This window comes from Apodemus sylvaticus, chromosome 1, assembly GCF_947179515.1.
Source record: "Apodemus sylvaticus chromosome 1, mApoSyl1.1, whole genome shotgun sequence".
NCBI classification, from domain to species: domain Eukaryota; kingdom Metazoa; phylum Chordata; class Mammalia; order Rodentia; family Muridae; genus Apodemus; species Apodemus sylvaticus.
This window is the reverse complement of record NC_067472.1, coordinates 121,767,417-121,783,952: the sequence shown is the minus strand read 5'-3', so window position 1 is coordinate 121,783,952 and position 16,536 is coordinate 121,767,417. Positions and strand designations below refer to the sequence as shown.

The 16,536-nt window shown below is 34.9% G+C and overlaps 1 protein-coding gene across 1 annotated transcript; it reads right to left on the bottom strand.

Annotated features, from left to right (window-relative positions):
* Positions 1–6,456: 6,456 nt before the first annotated feature.
* LOC127686306 (olfactory receptor 14A2-like) lies at positions 6,457–13,699 on the bottom strand. Its single transcript, XM_052184433.1, has 2 exons — positions 13,649–13,699; positions 6,457–7,440 (listed from the first exon to the last, which is right to left on the bottom strand). The coding sequence occupies exons 1-2, from the start codon at positions 13,697–13,699 to the stop codon at positions 6,457–6,459; spliced, it is 1,035 nt and encodes a 344-aa protein (XP_052040393.1).
* Positions 13,700–16,536: the final 2,837 nt, after the last annotated feature.

The window sequence follows — 16,536 nt, the reverse complement described above, 5'->3', positions numbered from 1 at the left end:
TTAATTTTTTTTTGAGAGTTGCGAACATCATTATATCTCTTCACAGCAATGAAATCCTAAGACTCTGGATCATGGAGATTGGCACTACTTGAAAAGCTTTATTTACTGTGTTGCTGCCTTGTGAAAGAAAGTGTCTCACTAAGGGCAGGCTTTGAGATTTCAAATCTCTGAAGGTCTCTCTACTTTCTGACGATCCAGATATAGAACTCTCAGCTACTTCTCAGTCACCATGTTTGCTTGCATGCTCCCATGTTGGTTCACCATATGATAATTGACTAAACTTTTGAAACAACAAGCAAGTCCCAATTACATATATATATATATATACACACACACACATATATATATATATAATGTGTGTGTGTGTGTGTGTGTGTGAACACTTCTATGTTCCTGGAAGGCACAACCCAGAATAGAAATTGAATTTTTGTGACAAAGACCATTAGGATTGGACCAGAAACAAAAAAAAAGTCATCCAACAGGGAAAAATTCTTCAGGACATCGTACATTGATCTATGAAGCTGCAAGTGAGATTAAAGTGATGATGAGAACATCAATTTTTAGGGCTTCAATGTAAATCAGTAAGATAAAGATTCCCACATACTGTCTGTATCTCAGGAATATCAGGGATATCAGAAGAATGAATCTCATTGCAGCAGTGATACTGAACATACTAGATTCTTTTCACAGTCTGTCAGCAGTTAAAGAGTAAGGAGCAAAAATTCATAATATCCCAAATAACTACACCGATATACAGAAATGCTCAGTAGAAAAGCTCAAGAAACTAGCTAAAGTACTACTACATTTGTATAAAAATGCCCTTTCTTTCTCTCTCCCTCCCTCTCATTTGCTTCCCCTCTTCCTTCTATGCATTCTCTCTCTGCCTCTCTCCACTCTCTGTTGTTGCTCACTGTCTGCTAACACTCCTCTCCCTGCCAATACTGTCTCTTTCTCAGGCTCAAATTTTCCTTAAGGTACTATACATATTATATAAGTTTTCTAAAATTGAGATATGAAACCTAAACTTGACACTATTTTAAAATAACATCTGATTAGCATTACAGTTTATGATATAAATTTGCCTTGTTTTGTGTCTAGGATATTTTCATAAAAAGTTTAGAAAAAAATTCAATGTTTTTATTAGGTCTTCTTTCCATTTATATACTAATGAATTGTCCTTTTTTGGATATTGCCTATGTTAAAATTAACATATTTGTTAAAGAAACAATTTTGAATGTTTGGATAATAGAAACATTGTAGACAATTAAAAAGATAGGTATAAAAATATTTTTGATATGATTTTTACCTAATTTACACATTTATCTGAGGAGCACTTCAAACTATATCATGTACAACTAATATACATCATTAATCATAAACAAATGAATGCATAAGAAAGGTAAAATGCAAAAAAAGATTTTGAAAAGTGTGTTTTATTTCATCCTGTACACTAAACCTTGTGTTTGTGTGATATGCCTATGAACAGTGGCTTCCAAACTTTTTAATCTGCAATACTTTAAATATGTTTCTCATGTTGTGGTGACCCTCATATATAACATTTTAATTGCAACTTTATAATATTTATAATTGTATTTTTATTATTTCAAATTTTATAATTGTAAATATGCTACTGTTATGAATAATAATGTAAATGATTTTGAATATAGAAGCATTCCAAAGTTGTTAGAACCCACAGGATGAGAACCATGGATATAATTTTGGGTAGAAGAAGTTGGTCCTATTGACTGAATATTTGTGTGAGCTCCTTTCTAAACAGGTTTCATCAAGAAATTTTAGGAAAGTATAACAATGATCTAGATAATTAAAACCATCCAAATGCCCAATGCAAAGCTAAAGGTTAGATAAAATCTGGACATATATACTCTTATTTTGTTTGTGTTTGATTGTCTTAAACTTTTTGATAATTTTTTGTTCAACTCTGAGGCCAATCAAGGTGTCTAACTCAACCCAGTCAATAATGATCTTCTAAGGCTGAAGAAAAAATAAATTTCCTAAGATATTTCCAATCTCATTACTGCAGTATGTTGCATCATTTATTATAGGCTACAGGTAATCACTAAGAAGTCTTTATTTATTTATTTATTTTTTACTTTTTTTGAATAAGCATTGATTAAATAGTGGAGGTTTGTCGGCAGATGATTCTGATGAGGCTGACCCCATGAGATGTGATCTCCAACTATGGAACAAACTCCCCCTCCTCCAAATGATACAACTCACTTGCAAATACACTGAAAATTTAATAAAGGTAACTTATCATGACATTTCTCCTTATAATAAGCAAGAATTGACACTTGACATTGCTAATAATCAGAACTGAGTGTAAAATCAACCAGACCACAGTCGGAGCCTAAATGTTCAATGATGGTGATTCTTGTACCCTTCCTCTATTTAATCATGGTGTTCTTGTTAATACTTCTGAAGACATTTCTCTCCAATACAATTTTATTTATTAAATTTCCCTCCGACCATTTGTTGTTATGTTTCCTTTTTGATTTATATAGATATTAACTTTTGTGTTTCTGGTTTGATTTATGTGGAGATTAACTATTTTTAATTTGCTGTTAATTTCTAGAGCCATGATATTTTACTATAAGATTTCTTTAAAGTAACTCCAACAACATATTGCAACTTTTTCTTGACTATTTTTCTTTAATGTTGAAAATCCATTTCTTGCATGTGTTCAGTGTTAAAACTATATTGTTGATTACTTGGTCAAATAAATATATTTTACTTAATTTTACTTAAAAGAAATATCTCCATGTGTGTGTACACACCTGCACACAAGCCTCTGTGTGTGTGTCTGTGTGTATGTGTGTGTGTATGTGTGAGTGTGTGTGTGTGTGTGTGTGTGTGTGAGTGAGTGAATGTGTGTGTGTTATATGGACTACATAATAAAAAATAATACAGAGATTATTTGAGTATCTTATTCTCCTTTGGAGGAGTCAAAGATATGCATAAATACATAATCTATTAACAACAAAATAGTCTTCATATGAGATGGTTTGGGACAATAAAAATCCTTGATATACAGGTTAATTAGTCAGTTGTTTCAGGTTGTCAGCTTTCCAATAAAATTCGAAGGAAGAATATATAGGACAAAGATCTCTGCAGATGGTATTTTTTAAATGTAGCTCAAATGAAACAGGAGAATGGATACCATTTGGACATTTTCAGAGAAACTTTGTATATAAGAATAATGTCTGGTAGAGGGCTAAGTTCCAGGAACTTTGCTAGGTGATTCCAACTATATGCATAAAGAAAACCATCAAAAATTGCATGGTAAATAAATCACTGCTAAATTGCACTGCTTTTAATCCCACTCCTAATTTTCTCCATATCTATATTTTAAAAATTGTTTTAGACGGTGTATTTTAACATTTATCAATAAAAATTTAAAATTTGAACATTAGAACAATTCAGACTCTTCATATTCCTACCAAAGAGTTGCTCTTCAGATATATGTAGAAAAGTTTTCTAGCAGGTAGTCTTGAGAAGGGGAATGATTTCACATTTAATTAAATTTTAATTTAGCAGTAGATCACCTGAAAGTTCAAAAGAACACATAGCTTGATTTGGAAACAGAAATTATAGCATACAGTTGCATCTTTAAGGTTGTGAGAAAACTTGAAGTTCAGAGCTAAATTGTAATCCTTTCTTATCAGGATAATGCAAATATAAGCAGTGAGGAACATGTTTTACATTTTATAATTTTTCATGTGGATTCACATGAAACTTTACATAGCCACAATGTTTCTAACAGATTTTTTTCAAGTCATATGGCTTTTCCCTTGGTGTCCCCAGTCAGAGATCTTTCTGGATAGTCTTATGAAGAGTCTATGCTTTTCAAGAATGCTATAATTATTGGTTCTTTCTACACATCATATAACTCAGCCAATTGTAAATAGACTGGGATAGGTCATAAAGAACCTATTCATATTTTCCCAGAAACAGAGTAATTATATATTTCCTCAACTCTATAGTGTATACAATTGGAGATATTGTAGTTTTAAAAAAATGTTGCAAAATTCAAAATTAGGAACTCTGAACAATGATTTCTGCAATACTTTTATTATTAATCACTTTTTTCTAGTTGTATCAAATACATAGAAAAAAGTTAACACTAGAAACCAAGAATCAATTCCAGCTCATTTTTGTATGTACAGTCCAAACCATAAAGCCAGCGTAATTGTAGGCTCATGAGAGAGCTGATCACTGTGTGCCTATAGTCAGAAAGCAGAAAATGAAACTATCACACTCTAATAGTATTCTACTGAGTTTCTTTATTTCTATACAAGTTGAAAACCAGACAATAGCTTTAACCTCAGCCAGGGTACATCTTCCTATCAAGGATAATCTTTTCTAGAAATGCCCTCAAAGGCATATCTATACTAAAACATTATTTTCTCTTAGTTGATTCTATAATTCATGAAATTTAGAGCAAACCATAGCCATCTTATATTATTCTCTTCAACTTGATCCTGAAATGAATTACTTTTAAACATAACATTACACAAATGTGATTACTTCATCTATAAAAATCTCTAGTCCTAAAATTTCTACTAACCACATTGCTAAATGTCCCCAATTCCATGCAGAGATGAGTCAGTTTGTAAGAGCAGGTATGGATCTTAATGAGAATAGAGTTTTTTTTTTCTAGTACTCACATTAGGTTATCCAGAATTAACCATCATTTCTGCCCCAATTAACTGTTTTGTCTTTTGATGTCTTATGTACTCACCATCTCAAATATCTCAATGACATAATTTAAAATGAAAGAAATAGTTTTTAAGTTCCTACAATGAAAAGCAAGAGTGTGTTTGGCCTTTAAAAAACCAAGCAAAAAACAACAACAAAAAAAAAAATCAAAAAAACCCCAAACAAACAAAACAATGTACTTCATATGTTCAGTGGCATCCAACAAACCTTTCCATTCTACAAACAGAATAATGATTGAACAAAGAAAGATTAAGTCAAATCCAGCAGGGAATGTTCAAAAGATTTAGCTTTTTGTCTAGCATTTGAGATTCATCATGGGATCATGTGCATTTCAATAGCATTAGGCCAGCATCCCACTGATGCAGCTCTGCAACTTTAGCTCAGGTGATAAAATAACTGCAAGTCCACTGCTCAATGTGTGAAGGTCAGATTGCTTCACAGGTCAGAGAGCTCCTTGCAGGCTCCTTGGATAGTCACAGACTCTCCTTTCTCCAGTATTTTTTTATTAATGTGGTAATATGCAAAAGGTCTTTGTGTTTTTAAAACTCTTTAGGATTTGTAAGGTTATTTAGACTCATTACTTAGACTTGTAAATTTGTTGTCTCTCATGTGTACGTAAAGTTGCTATTCAAGAGAAAGTGCAGAAATAGGAACACACAAATTTTCAACTCTCCAGTTTCTCTCTAATAATAGTCTCTACCTGGGTGGCCACTATTTGTCATTGAGAATTTGGCTTATATGATCTTCTTCCAGGTTTGTCTGCCTCAAGAATTTGATACTTCAAGAACTGAGCCTATATAATCTATAACTAGTGTGTTTCTATTCATCTATTCTTTCTAGTTATTAGAAAAATTAGCATAGAAATTATATGTAAACTAACCTTGATTGTTCACATGCTTCCTCCATCTCAAAAATTTTGTTGTTATTGTTATTGGGCTTTATACAAATAGAGAGAAGGAATATGTTTGGTGGATGTAAGGTCAGGTGTGTGGGAGGAACAATCTTTCTCTGAGGCCCATGCTAAGGCATCTGTCTCTTCCCCCTGAGGATCCAGCCAGAGGACTGACAGTTTATTATATAATATAAGTTTATTCAGGATATAGAGAGGGGAATTGGAATTTGAGAGGTAGGAGAGAAAGTGTGTGTGTGTGTGTGTGTGTGTGTGTGTGTGTGTGTTTGAGAGAGAGAGAGAGAGAGAGAGAGAGAGAGAGCGTGCATAGGAGTAGAGCACAAGTAGAGAGGGGGAGGGGAAAATGGGAGAGATGGGAGTCAGGACAAGAGGACAAAACAAGAGCATTAAGGCAAGAAAGAGAGACAGGAGGGCCTAGCAGCCCCATTTATAGTGAGTCAGGAAAACCTTGCTATTGGCAGGTAACTGTAGGGCAGGACCTAAACAAAATGCTAATAATTGCTATGTTGTTTTGTTGGTAAAGGAAGTAGATAAGAAGTTGTCAAATCACCAGCTATTCATTCAATCTTACCATGAAAAGAAAATCAACAATCCTTTTAGAAAGGTATACTCCCCAAATGAAAAAGGCATTATCATAAAGAACAGAAACTTTTATTGTAACTCTATAGGTTCGTCTGATATAATTTTTTGATCTTTGATCATATTAGTCTTAATCTGAGTATTTTTAATTTCACAAGTCAAAAATGAGAATATACATTTTTCTTGTGAGTCAATAATTATGAATTTACTTGTAAAATGTGAGGCAAATATCATGGACCGATGCTTTGAACTGTTAAGTGAAGTGAACCCCTTGAACAGAGATTTTGTTGCAAATTCCTCAAAGCACACTTGACATCAGTATTTCTCAGGCTGTAAATCACAGGATTAAGTGCAGGAGGCAACACAGTATATAGCACAGAAAATAGTCTATCTGTAATTGATGCTGTATTTGAGGGTGACTTCAGATAGACAAAGCAAGCAGTAGCAAGGAAAATACTGAAAACAGTGAGGTGAGGGAGGCAGGTGGCAAATGCTTTGGACTGACCTTTATTGGTAGGAATCTTCAGCACAGTAGAGAAAATGTGAAAGTAAGAGAGCACAATACAGATGACACAAACCATGCCCAGACAAAGACCAATACCAAAACTTGCATAAATTACCACAAGTCTGTGAGAGCAGGAAATCCTTAACAATGAGGGAATATCACAGAAAAACTGTGGGATCACTATGGAGCCACAGAAAGGCTTGGAAAATATGCCAGCTGTGTAAAAAGCTCCTAAGAGTACCCCAATAGCCCAGGAAACACCCACCATCAGCACACAGTTACCACTGCTCATGATGACCTCATAGTGAAGGGGAGAGCAGATTGCAATATATCGATCATATGACATTGCTGTTAGGACAAATACTTCCCCAGATGCAAACGAAGCCATTAAAAATACTTGGAGGGCACAACCAAGAATAGAAATTGAATTATTGTGAGTTATGCTATTGATAAAGAAATTTGGGATTGGAACAGAAATAAAGAAGAGATCCAACAGGGACAAATTCTTCAGGAAAAAGTACATGGGTGTTTGGAGTTTCAAGTCCAGGGTGATGAGGGTGATGAGGAGGAGGTTATTCATTATGACTGCTAGGTACATTACCAGGAAGAACAGCCCACATACAGTCTGTAGCTCAGGAACATCTGAGAATCCCATAAAGAAGAACCCTGTTATTCTAGTGTCATTGAGGACGATAGAGTCTTCCACAGCCTGTCAGGTATGAGAAGTAAGCAAAAATTTACAGACTGATATACAGAAATGCTCAGTGGAAATGAACCCAGGACATGACCTAGATACTAAAACATTGTTACATCCCCCATTTTATCTTTCTATTAGTTGTCACTTTTACTAGATATCCAAGTTGTACTAATTTACCATTTATAACCATTGTACCATGTATTACTATAAATTTTTAGAAAAATTATTAATTATACATCATCCTTTTCTTAATAGAATTGACTCTTTCCTTGAAATTGCAGTTGCTCAGTGGGCAACAAACAGCAAAATAAAACCTTCAAGTCTCTCCATGCACTATTTTATTTCCTTTGTCTTAACATTGGTTCAGAGCCCTGATATGTTTTGTATGGCCACACTAACCATTTAACAGAAATTTGCCTAATGTTAATAAATGTCTTTCTTGTACCTGTAATGTTTTCAAAATATTTCTATCTGTGATATTATATGATGTTTTCTGGACCCTTTGAGTGGAACTTGGGTCCTTCTTTTGTTGGCTCAATCTTGCTTGGACAAAAGCTTTTCTTTCCCACATATATTTCTCAGTGATGAGACTGTGGCTCTCACAGAGTGATCATTTCCTAGGTATCAATTTGTCTCCTTCCAGATTAATATCTAAAATATTAAACACCTTGCATTGCAAAAGATTATTCCACTTCCTAGCAGAAACAATTTTCTCTAGATTTACCACTATTCACCCTTAGCAATTTAATTTTACTGATAGGATTCATTATGCTCAGAACAGAGATAACAGTCAACAATGTCACAGTTTGACCATAAATGGATGAGATCAATACCTTTTTTTTTTTTTTTTTAATTTTTATTTGATATAATTTATTTACATTTCAAATGATTTCCCCTTTTCTAGCCCCCCCCCACTCCCCGAAAGTCCCGTAAGCCCCCTTCTCTTCCCCTGTCCTCCCTCCCACCCCTTCCCAGTTCCCCGTTCTGGTTTTGCCAAATACTGTTTCACTGAGTCTTTCCAGAACCAGGGACCACTCCTGCTTTCTTCTTGTATCTCATTTGATGTGTGGATTATGTTTTGGGTATTCCAGTTTTCTAGGTTAATAACCACTTATTAGTGAGTGCATACCATGATTCACCTTTTGAGTCTGGGTTACCTCACTTAGTATGATGTTCTCTAGCTCCATCCATTTGCCTAAGAATTTCATGAATTCATTGTTTCTAATGGCTGAATAGTACTCCATTGTGTAGATATACCACATTTTTTGTATCCACTCTTCTGTTGAGGGATACCTGGGTTCTTTCCAGCATCTGGCAATTATAAATAGGGCTGCTATGAACATAGTAGAGCATGTATCCTTATTACATGGTGGGGAATCCTCTGGGTATATGCCCAGGAGTGGTATAGCAGGATCTTCTGGAAGTGAGGTGCCCAGTTTTCGGAGGAACCGCCAGACTGCTTTCCAGAGTGGTTGTACCAATTTGCAACCCCACCAGCAGTGGAGGAGTGTTCCTCTTTCTCCGCACCCTCTCCAACACCTGCTGTCTCCTGAATTTTTAATCTTAGCCATTCTGACTGGTGTAAGATGAAATCTTAGGGTTGTTTTGATTTGCATTTCCCTAATGACTAATGAAGTGGAGCATTTTTTAAGATGCTTCTCCGCCATCCGAAGTTCTTCAGGTGAGAATTCTTTGTTTAACTCTGTACCCCATTTTTTAATAGGGTTGTTCGGTTTTCTGGAGTCTAACTTCTTGAGTTCTTTATATATATTGGATATTAGCCCTCTATCTGATGTAGGATTGGTGAAGATCTTTTCCCAATTTGTTGGTTGCCGATCTGTCCTCTTGATGGTGTCCTTTGCCTTACAGAAACTCTGTAACCTTATGAGGTCCCATTTGTCAATTCTTGCTCTTAGAGCATACGCTATTGGTGTTCTGTTCAGAAACTTTCTCCCTGTACCGATGTCCTCAAGGGTCTTCCCCAGTTTCTTTTCTATTAGCTTCAGAGTGTCTGGCTTTATGTGGAGGTCCTTGATCCATTTGGATTTGAGCTTAGTACAAGGAGACAAGGATGGATCAATTCGCATTCTTCTGCATGCTGACCTCCAGTTGAACCAGCACCATTTGTTGAAAAGGCTATCTTTTTTCCATTGGATGTTTTCAGCCTCTTTGTCGAGGATCAAGTGGCCATAGGTGTGTGGGTTCATTTCTGGATCTTCAATCCTGTTCCATTGGTCCTCCTGCCTGTCACTGTACCAATACCATGCAGTTTTTAACACTATTGCTCTGTAGTATTGCTTGAGGTCAGGGATACTGATTCCCCCAGATTTTCTTTTGTTGCTGAGAATAGTTTTAGCTATCCTGGGTTTTTTGTTGTTCCAGATGAATTTGATAATTGCTCTTTCTAACTCTGTGAAGAATTGAGTTGGGATTTTGATGGGTATTGCATTGAATCTGTATAGTGCTTTAGGCAAAATGGCCATTAGAGAACCATACAAAAAATCAACAAAACTAGGAGCTGGTTCTTTGAGAAAATCAACAAGATAGATAAACCCTTAGCCAGACTGACCAAAGGGCACAGAGAAAGTATCCAAATTAACAAACTTAGAAATGAAAAGGGAGACATAACAACGGAAACTGAGGAAATCCAAAAAATCATCAGATCCTACTACAAGAGCCTGTACTCAACACAACTGGAGAATCTGGAGGAAATGGACAATTTCCTTGACAGATACCAAATACCAAAATTAAATCAGGACCAACTAGACCATCTAAACAGTCCCATAAAGCCTAAAGAAATAGAAGGAGTCATAGAAAGTCTTCCAACCAAAAAAAGCACAGGACCAGATGGTTTCAGTGCAGAATTCTACCAGACCTTCAAAGAAGAGTTAACACCAATACTCTTCAAACTATTCCACAAAATAGAAACAGAAGGAACACTACCCAATTCCTTCTACGAAGCCACAATTACGCTGATACCAAAGCCACACAAAGATCCAACAAAGAAAGAGAACTTCAGACCAATTTCCCTTATGAACATCGATGCAAAAATACTCAACAAAATTCTTGCCAACCGAATCCAAGAACACATCAAAACGATCATCCACCATGATCAAGTAGGCTTTATCCCGGGAATGCAGGGTTGGTTCAATATACGGAAATCCATCAATACAATCCACTACATAAACAAACTCAAAGAACAAAACCACATGGTCATTTCATTGGATGCTGAAAAAGCATTTGACAAAATTCAGCATCCTTTCATGCTTAAAGTCTTGGAGAGAACAGGAATTCAAGGCCCATACCTAAACATAGTAAAAGCAATATACAGCAAACCGGTAGCCAGCATCAAACTAAATGGAGAGAAACTTGAAGCAATCCCACTGAAATCAGGGACCAGACAAGGCTGCCCCCTTTCTCCTTATCTTTTCAATATTGTACTTGAGGTACTAGCTCGGGCAATTCGACAACATAAGGAGGTCAAAGGGATACAAATTGGAAAGGAGGAAGTCAAACTATCATTATTTGCAGACGACATGATCGTCTACCTAAGTGACCCAAAGAACTCCACTAGAGAGCTCCTACAGCTGATAAACAACTTCAGCAAAGTGGCAGGTTACAAAATCAACTCAAGCAAATCAGTGGCCTTCCTATACTCAAAGGATAAACAGGCTGAGAAAGAAATTAGGGAAATGACCCCCTTCACAATAGCCACAAACAGTATAAAGTATCTTGGGGTGACTCTTACCAAACATGCGAAAGATCTGTATGGCAAGAACTTCAAGACTCTGAAGAAGGAAATGGAAGAAGACCTCAAAAAATGGGAAAACCTCCCATGCTCATGGATCGGTAGAATCAATAGAGATCAATACCTTTTAACCTTTTTTCTCATAATGTATTTCTTCCTACTTTCAGACACATAGTTATATGTTTATATTTATCAAATTCCTTCTCTGACTTTTACAGTTGATTTTTATTTGATTCTGGGTTGACTAACCACTTGTAATTTGCTGAATCTTTCTAAAATATGTGCCATAAGATTTCCATACAAAACAATTTAAATTCCCTTGCTTAAGAAAATAATACTATCACATTAAATTTAAATGTAAAATAGGCATGTGTTGTAATTGTAAACTCTCAGATATAGTTATATTTTATTATTAAACATAGACAAATAAGTATCTCTATCATCACGATTGCAAACAAGGCAAAATAAGCATATATTTTTGTTTAACATTTATATCATCTTAAATATATAAAATCATGAAATATTGAAGTTATTCAATGAGTTTGCTAAGAGATGAAAGTTGGGTCCTTCTTGGAAATGGGAGATGTGGACTTTCCCATTCAAAAGCATTTGTGTGTGTGTGTGTGTGTGTGTGTGTGTGTTTGTGTGTGTGTGTATGCATTTATGTGTGTGTGTGTGTGTAAGTAAAAATATTAAATCTGTTTCTCTTTCTAGATCCTGTTTCTAGCATAAAAACTTTATGACTAATTATTTAGTATTAAATACCTAGGCCATGAGCTTTGGCTCATTCCCTGACTAACTCATAAATTATTTAACCCATTCTAACTACTCTGTGTCTGCTGCTTAGTTAGATACATCTCCCTCAGTTCTAGCCTTCTTCCTTATATTCTCCCTCAAGGTCTTTTGCAGCATATCCTTTGAACTTATCTCAAATCTTCTTGCATCTCCTTTTATTGGCTCACCAATCCTCTGTCTTTCTGCCAGTGACCACCTCCTATTTTCTGTCTCAGCTAATTAGCCATATGCTGTTTTATCAATAGGTGTTGCTTATAAAAGATTCACTCTACATGTGTATACATGTACATTTATTCACATACATGTATGTAATATCTTACTAAACCAAAACAACAACAGAAAGGAGGTACTGTATTTGACAGAGATAGGACTGGTATATGGGCTTGATGTTAACCTTATGAATCAAAAAGGAAAAATAGTGTAGTTAAATCATATTCTCAAGAAAAGGTTTTATAAAAACAAAAGTGAAAAAAATAGGTGAGTGGCAGGAGTCTTAGCTTAGAAGATGAAGCACTTGCTGCTCTTGGAGACAATGTGAGTTCATTTTCCAAAGGCTACATGAGGGCTTACAATCATCTTGGATTCCCATTCCAAGGGATATAATGCCTATTTCTGGCTTTTATGGGTACCAGGCACATGAAGTGTATACAAACATAACTGCATAAAAAGGACAAATATACAAGAAACTAAAATAAGAAATTAGGAAACATTTTGTGTCGCACAGTCGTTTGTTGTATGGACATGTCAAAATTTCCTTGTGTTTTCTTTGTAAAAGAATCTTGGGAGACCACCATATCAAAATATATCATCCAATTGTACTTTCATATTTCTGTTTAACATATAACATTATAATCATTTGTTAGTTAGATCCAACATATGCTGATATCCTGCTTATTCAAACTTGAAATGTAAGTACATTACTAGTTACCACATTTAGGTAATGATTTGCTCCTTATTGAAAATGAATACAATGTTAAATTAATTCATAATTATCAAATTACTGATACATGGATTAGTCGTCAGACATGTATAGAAAGTATTTCCAACAGATACGGTTAAGAAGGAAAAAAACTTCATAAACATTAACATTCAGAATATTGAAGGATTACATAAAAGTTTACAAACTGTAATTATGAACTGTAGTTACAATTTTGGCCTCTGACAAAACTCAAGCATAGGTCCTAAACTTACCCATTTCTTAATATAGAATAAAATATATACAAATAAGAAAATCATTTACCATGTTTTAAATAACGTTTAGATTTCCTTTGAAACTCCATGTAATCTGTAATTCTGTAATAGAACTTTTTAAGTCCTTTAGCTACATACAACCTTAATACTCCCCAAAGGAAAACCTTTCCTAATAGCTTTTCTTATTATTTACTTTTCTCTTAAGATAATTAGTCTTAAGATAATTGGTATTTTCTGTAGGAAGGACTAATAATTCCCCAGAAAATAGAAAATTCATGGATAAATTGACTCATACTTTCCCCAGGATCATATTAAACTGAATACATATTATTTGGCTCTTGATTTAGCATAGGAATCATGCACATGGCATGGAAAGAAAGACGTATGGTCTGCAGTAATTGCTACACTCAACCTAAAATTATGAAGACACTTGCCAAGACAATGTAGATGCTCTGCTCACCCTAACCCCTTTATTCAGTTACGGACCATATTCAACAGAATGGCACCATTATTCTCAAAGTGTACTTCCAACGTCATTCACTCGTATTTGAAAGACCATCATAAATATGCCAAAAAGTTTCTTTCTAATGTCATTTTATATCACATGTAGTTAAAAAATTACTGTAAACTATGATAGTTTCATTCTTTGTCAACTTGATATCCAAAGGTACAATGTTTACATAATACCACATCACATGGTATATAAACGTACATATTTATATTTATTTCAATATTCAAAATTTGCTTTGTCTTTTAAGGTTCATAATGTTTTAAGACCACCATTATTCTTCAAAAGTCTTCTCTTCAAATTTCATTTGAAACTTAAATTGACCCAGGAACTGTGAGCCTTTATAAAATCAAAATATAATTACAAACTCTAAATACACAATGGCAGAGTATAAGTATTTGCACTGCAAAGGTGAATGGGATGATAGTAAATAGCACAAAAAGAAAAATGTTTGAAGCAAAACTAAAACATTAAAGAAACATCAAATGCTTCAGTTCAATATCTGATAGTTGGGACTTATAATGGTATTATATAGACTTCAATAGCCTTAGGTTTCTCCACCAGTCTACTGCTGCCACCGCCTCACTGTCATAATTATTGAAGCTGGACCATCTCTACACTGACAGCTTTCTTTTTTAGATATTCCAGAGTCCTGGAATCACCAAAATCTAATGTTCCCACTGCAACTTTGCATTCAATTCCTAATTATTTACAATGACCAATCAAGGGTCTATTCTGGGGAATCTTAACCTTCCACACACACTCTAGCTTCAGCAGCCTGTAGGAACTTTGATGGCAGCTTCTATATTCCCTTAAACATAGAATATTTGCTGACTGTAAAACCAGTTCCACATGGTTGAGTCTTGCAAGTTAGCCTAACATGTGCTCAAGATATAACCAATACTCTTAGATGACAGTTATGGTACCAGTCTAGTGTATTGATGATAACTTCCTGGAAACACTTTCCTGGATGGCTAAGTGTGAGCAGGGGAGCCCATTATCATTCCTACTTTTAGTTGTTACATTTGAATGAAGTTGACATTTAAATTTTGGAGACTTTGACAAGAAGGTTTTGCCATTGGATCAATCTTCCTGTTGTCTGAGTTGCAGTTTGTACCACTTCCTTATTTAGACTCATCTATTTAGAAATTATAGATTATTTGTCTGTATGACATTTATCAGAAACTTTTACCTAGCTTATAATTCTTTCCTAAATGAACTGTCCATTGGCCATAATTTCATAAGTTTAAGTGAACAACCATCTAATCACCTGAAAAGTATGAACTTCTCAGTGAAATTCACTGAACAAGTCAGCTGGCCTGGTGATCATACAGAGGTTATTAGAGCTTTGAGCATTCCTGTGATGTGAGGCATATTTAGGAAACTGACATCTGAGGGCTGACTCTCAAAGAAGTACATCAGAGCTCTTATGGGTGCATGGAAGAGGAGAGGGTTTGTTTTCCCCATAAGCATTGGTAGCAAGTGCAATGACTAGTGTGGAAGAAGAGACCAATGCATGATGACAGGATTCTCAAGAGCAAATTTACTGAGGTGAAAGAAGAAAAAAAGCTTAGTGCTGTGGCTTGCACCTATAATTATAGCCTCTGGAAATCTGAGGTAAGGCATTTGCCACCGTGGGATATATTAAGTGTTCTAGGATAACCTTGACTACAATGAAATAATTTTGTTTGAAACAATTGTAATGGTAGTGGCAGTGGTTTTAGTAGTAGTAGTAGTAGTAGTAGTAGTAGTAGTAGTAGTCCTAAGAAAGTATCTGGTAGCTTATCACATAGCTTTTCTAAGTCATAAACAGAATTGGGGCTTACATTATAAAAAAAACACTGACATTTGAACTTTAAATGAGGTTAGAAATATGTTTTAAATGACATTATGAAATGTTCTTTCTGTTTGTGTTGTAGAGGACACTTTGGAAAAGGATTCTAGAGGAAAGAAACTCACCCCTGAGGGAAATGTTATGTTACCTAAATTTTAGACATGAAAACTTTAGATTGCATTATTCTTGTAATAATGGAGACAGAATAAAAAAAATATGGTAGTAAAATAGGAATTAGTTTTTCTTCCACATGAGTAGTGATTCAATGATAGTAATAATAGGGTAGTTTTATTTTTCTTAAGGGAGATGGAAATAACTGAGTTACGAAATCTACTTTGTATAGACCACAATTCATGCTTCAAGAATATAATTGAGGGTATTATCACAAGTTTAAGTTGAAATCAGCATACCAGGCTTCAAAAAAACACAGGACAACAAATGTATTATTCAAAATATAAATGCTATTATTGATTGTAACAAATATACATGCTTTAGTTAGAGTTTCCTTCGCTGTGAAGGGACATGATGACTAAAGATGAACAAAGCAACCCTTTTTTTGGTAATTCTGTAAAATAGATATTCATATATGATAATTATATAATTATAATATTAATATTATAATATATGAAATAAATTATATATGTTAAACTATATATTAGGGGAAAAGATAAAATTAATGCATTTGAAGAAAATTTTTCCTCTTTTATTTAATTGGTTATTTTATTTATTGACATTTCAAATGTTATTCCCCTTCTCAGTTTCCCCTCTAAAAGCCCTCTCTCCCCCTCCCCTCCCACTACCTTTATGAGGATTCTCCCCAACCTGCCCACCCACTCCTGCCTAAATCTAAACAACCTAGCATATCTCTACCCTGGGTTGTCAAGCCTCCACAGGACCAAGGCACTCCCCTCCCAGTGATGACCAATAAGGCAATCCTTTGATACAGCTGGAGCCATGTGTCCCCCCACATCTACTCTTTGGTTGATAGTTTATTGCCTGGGAGCTTTGGGGGGTCTGGCTGGTTGATACTAT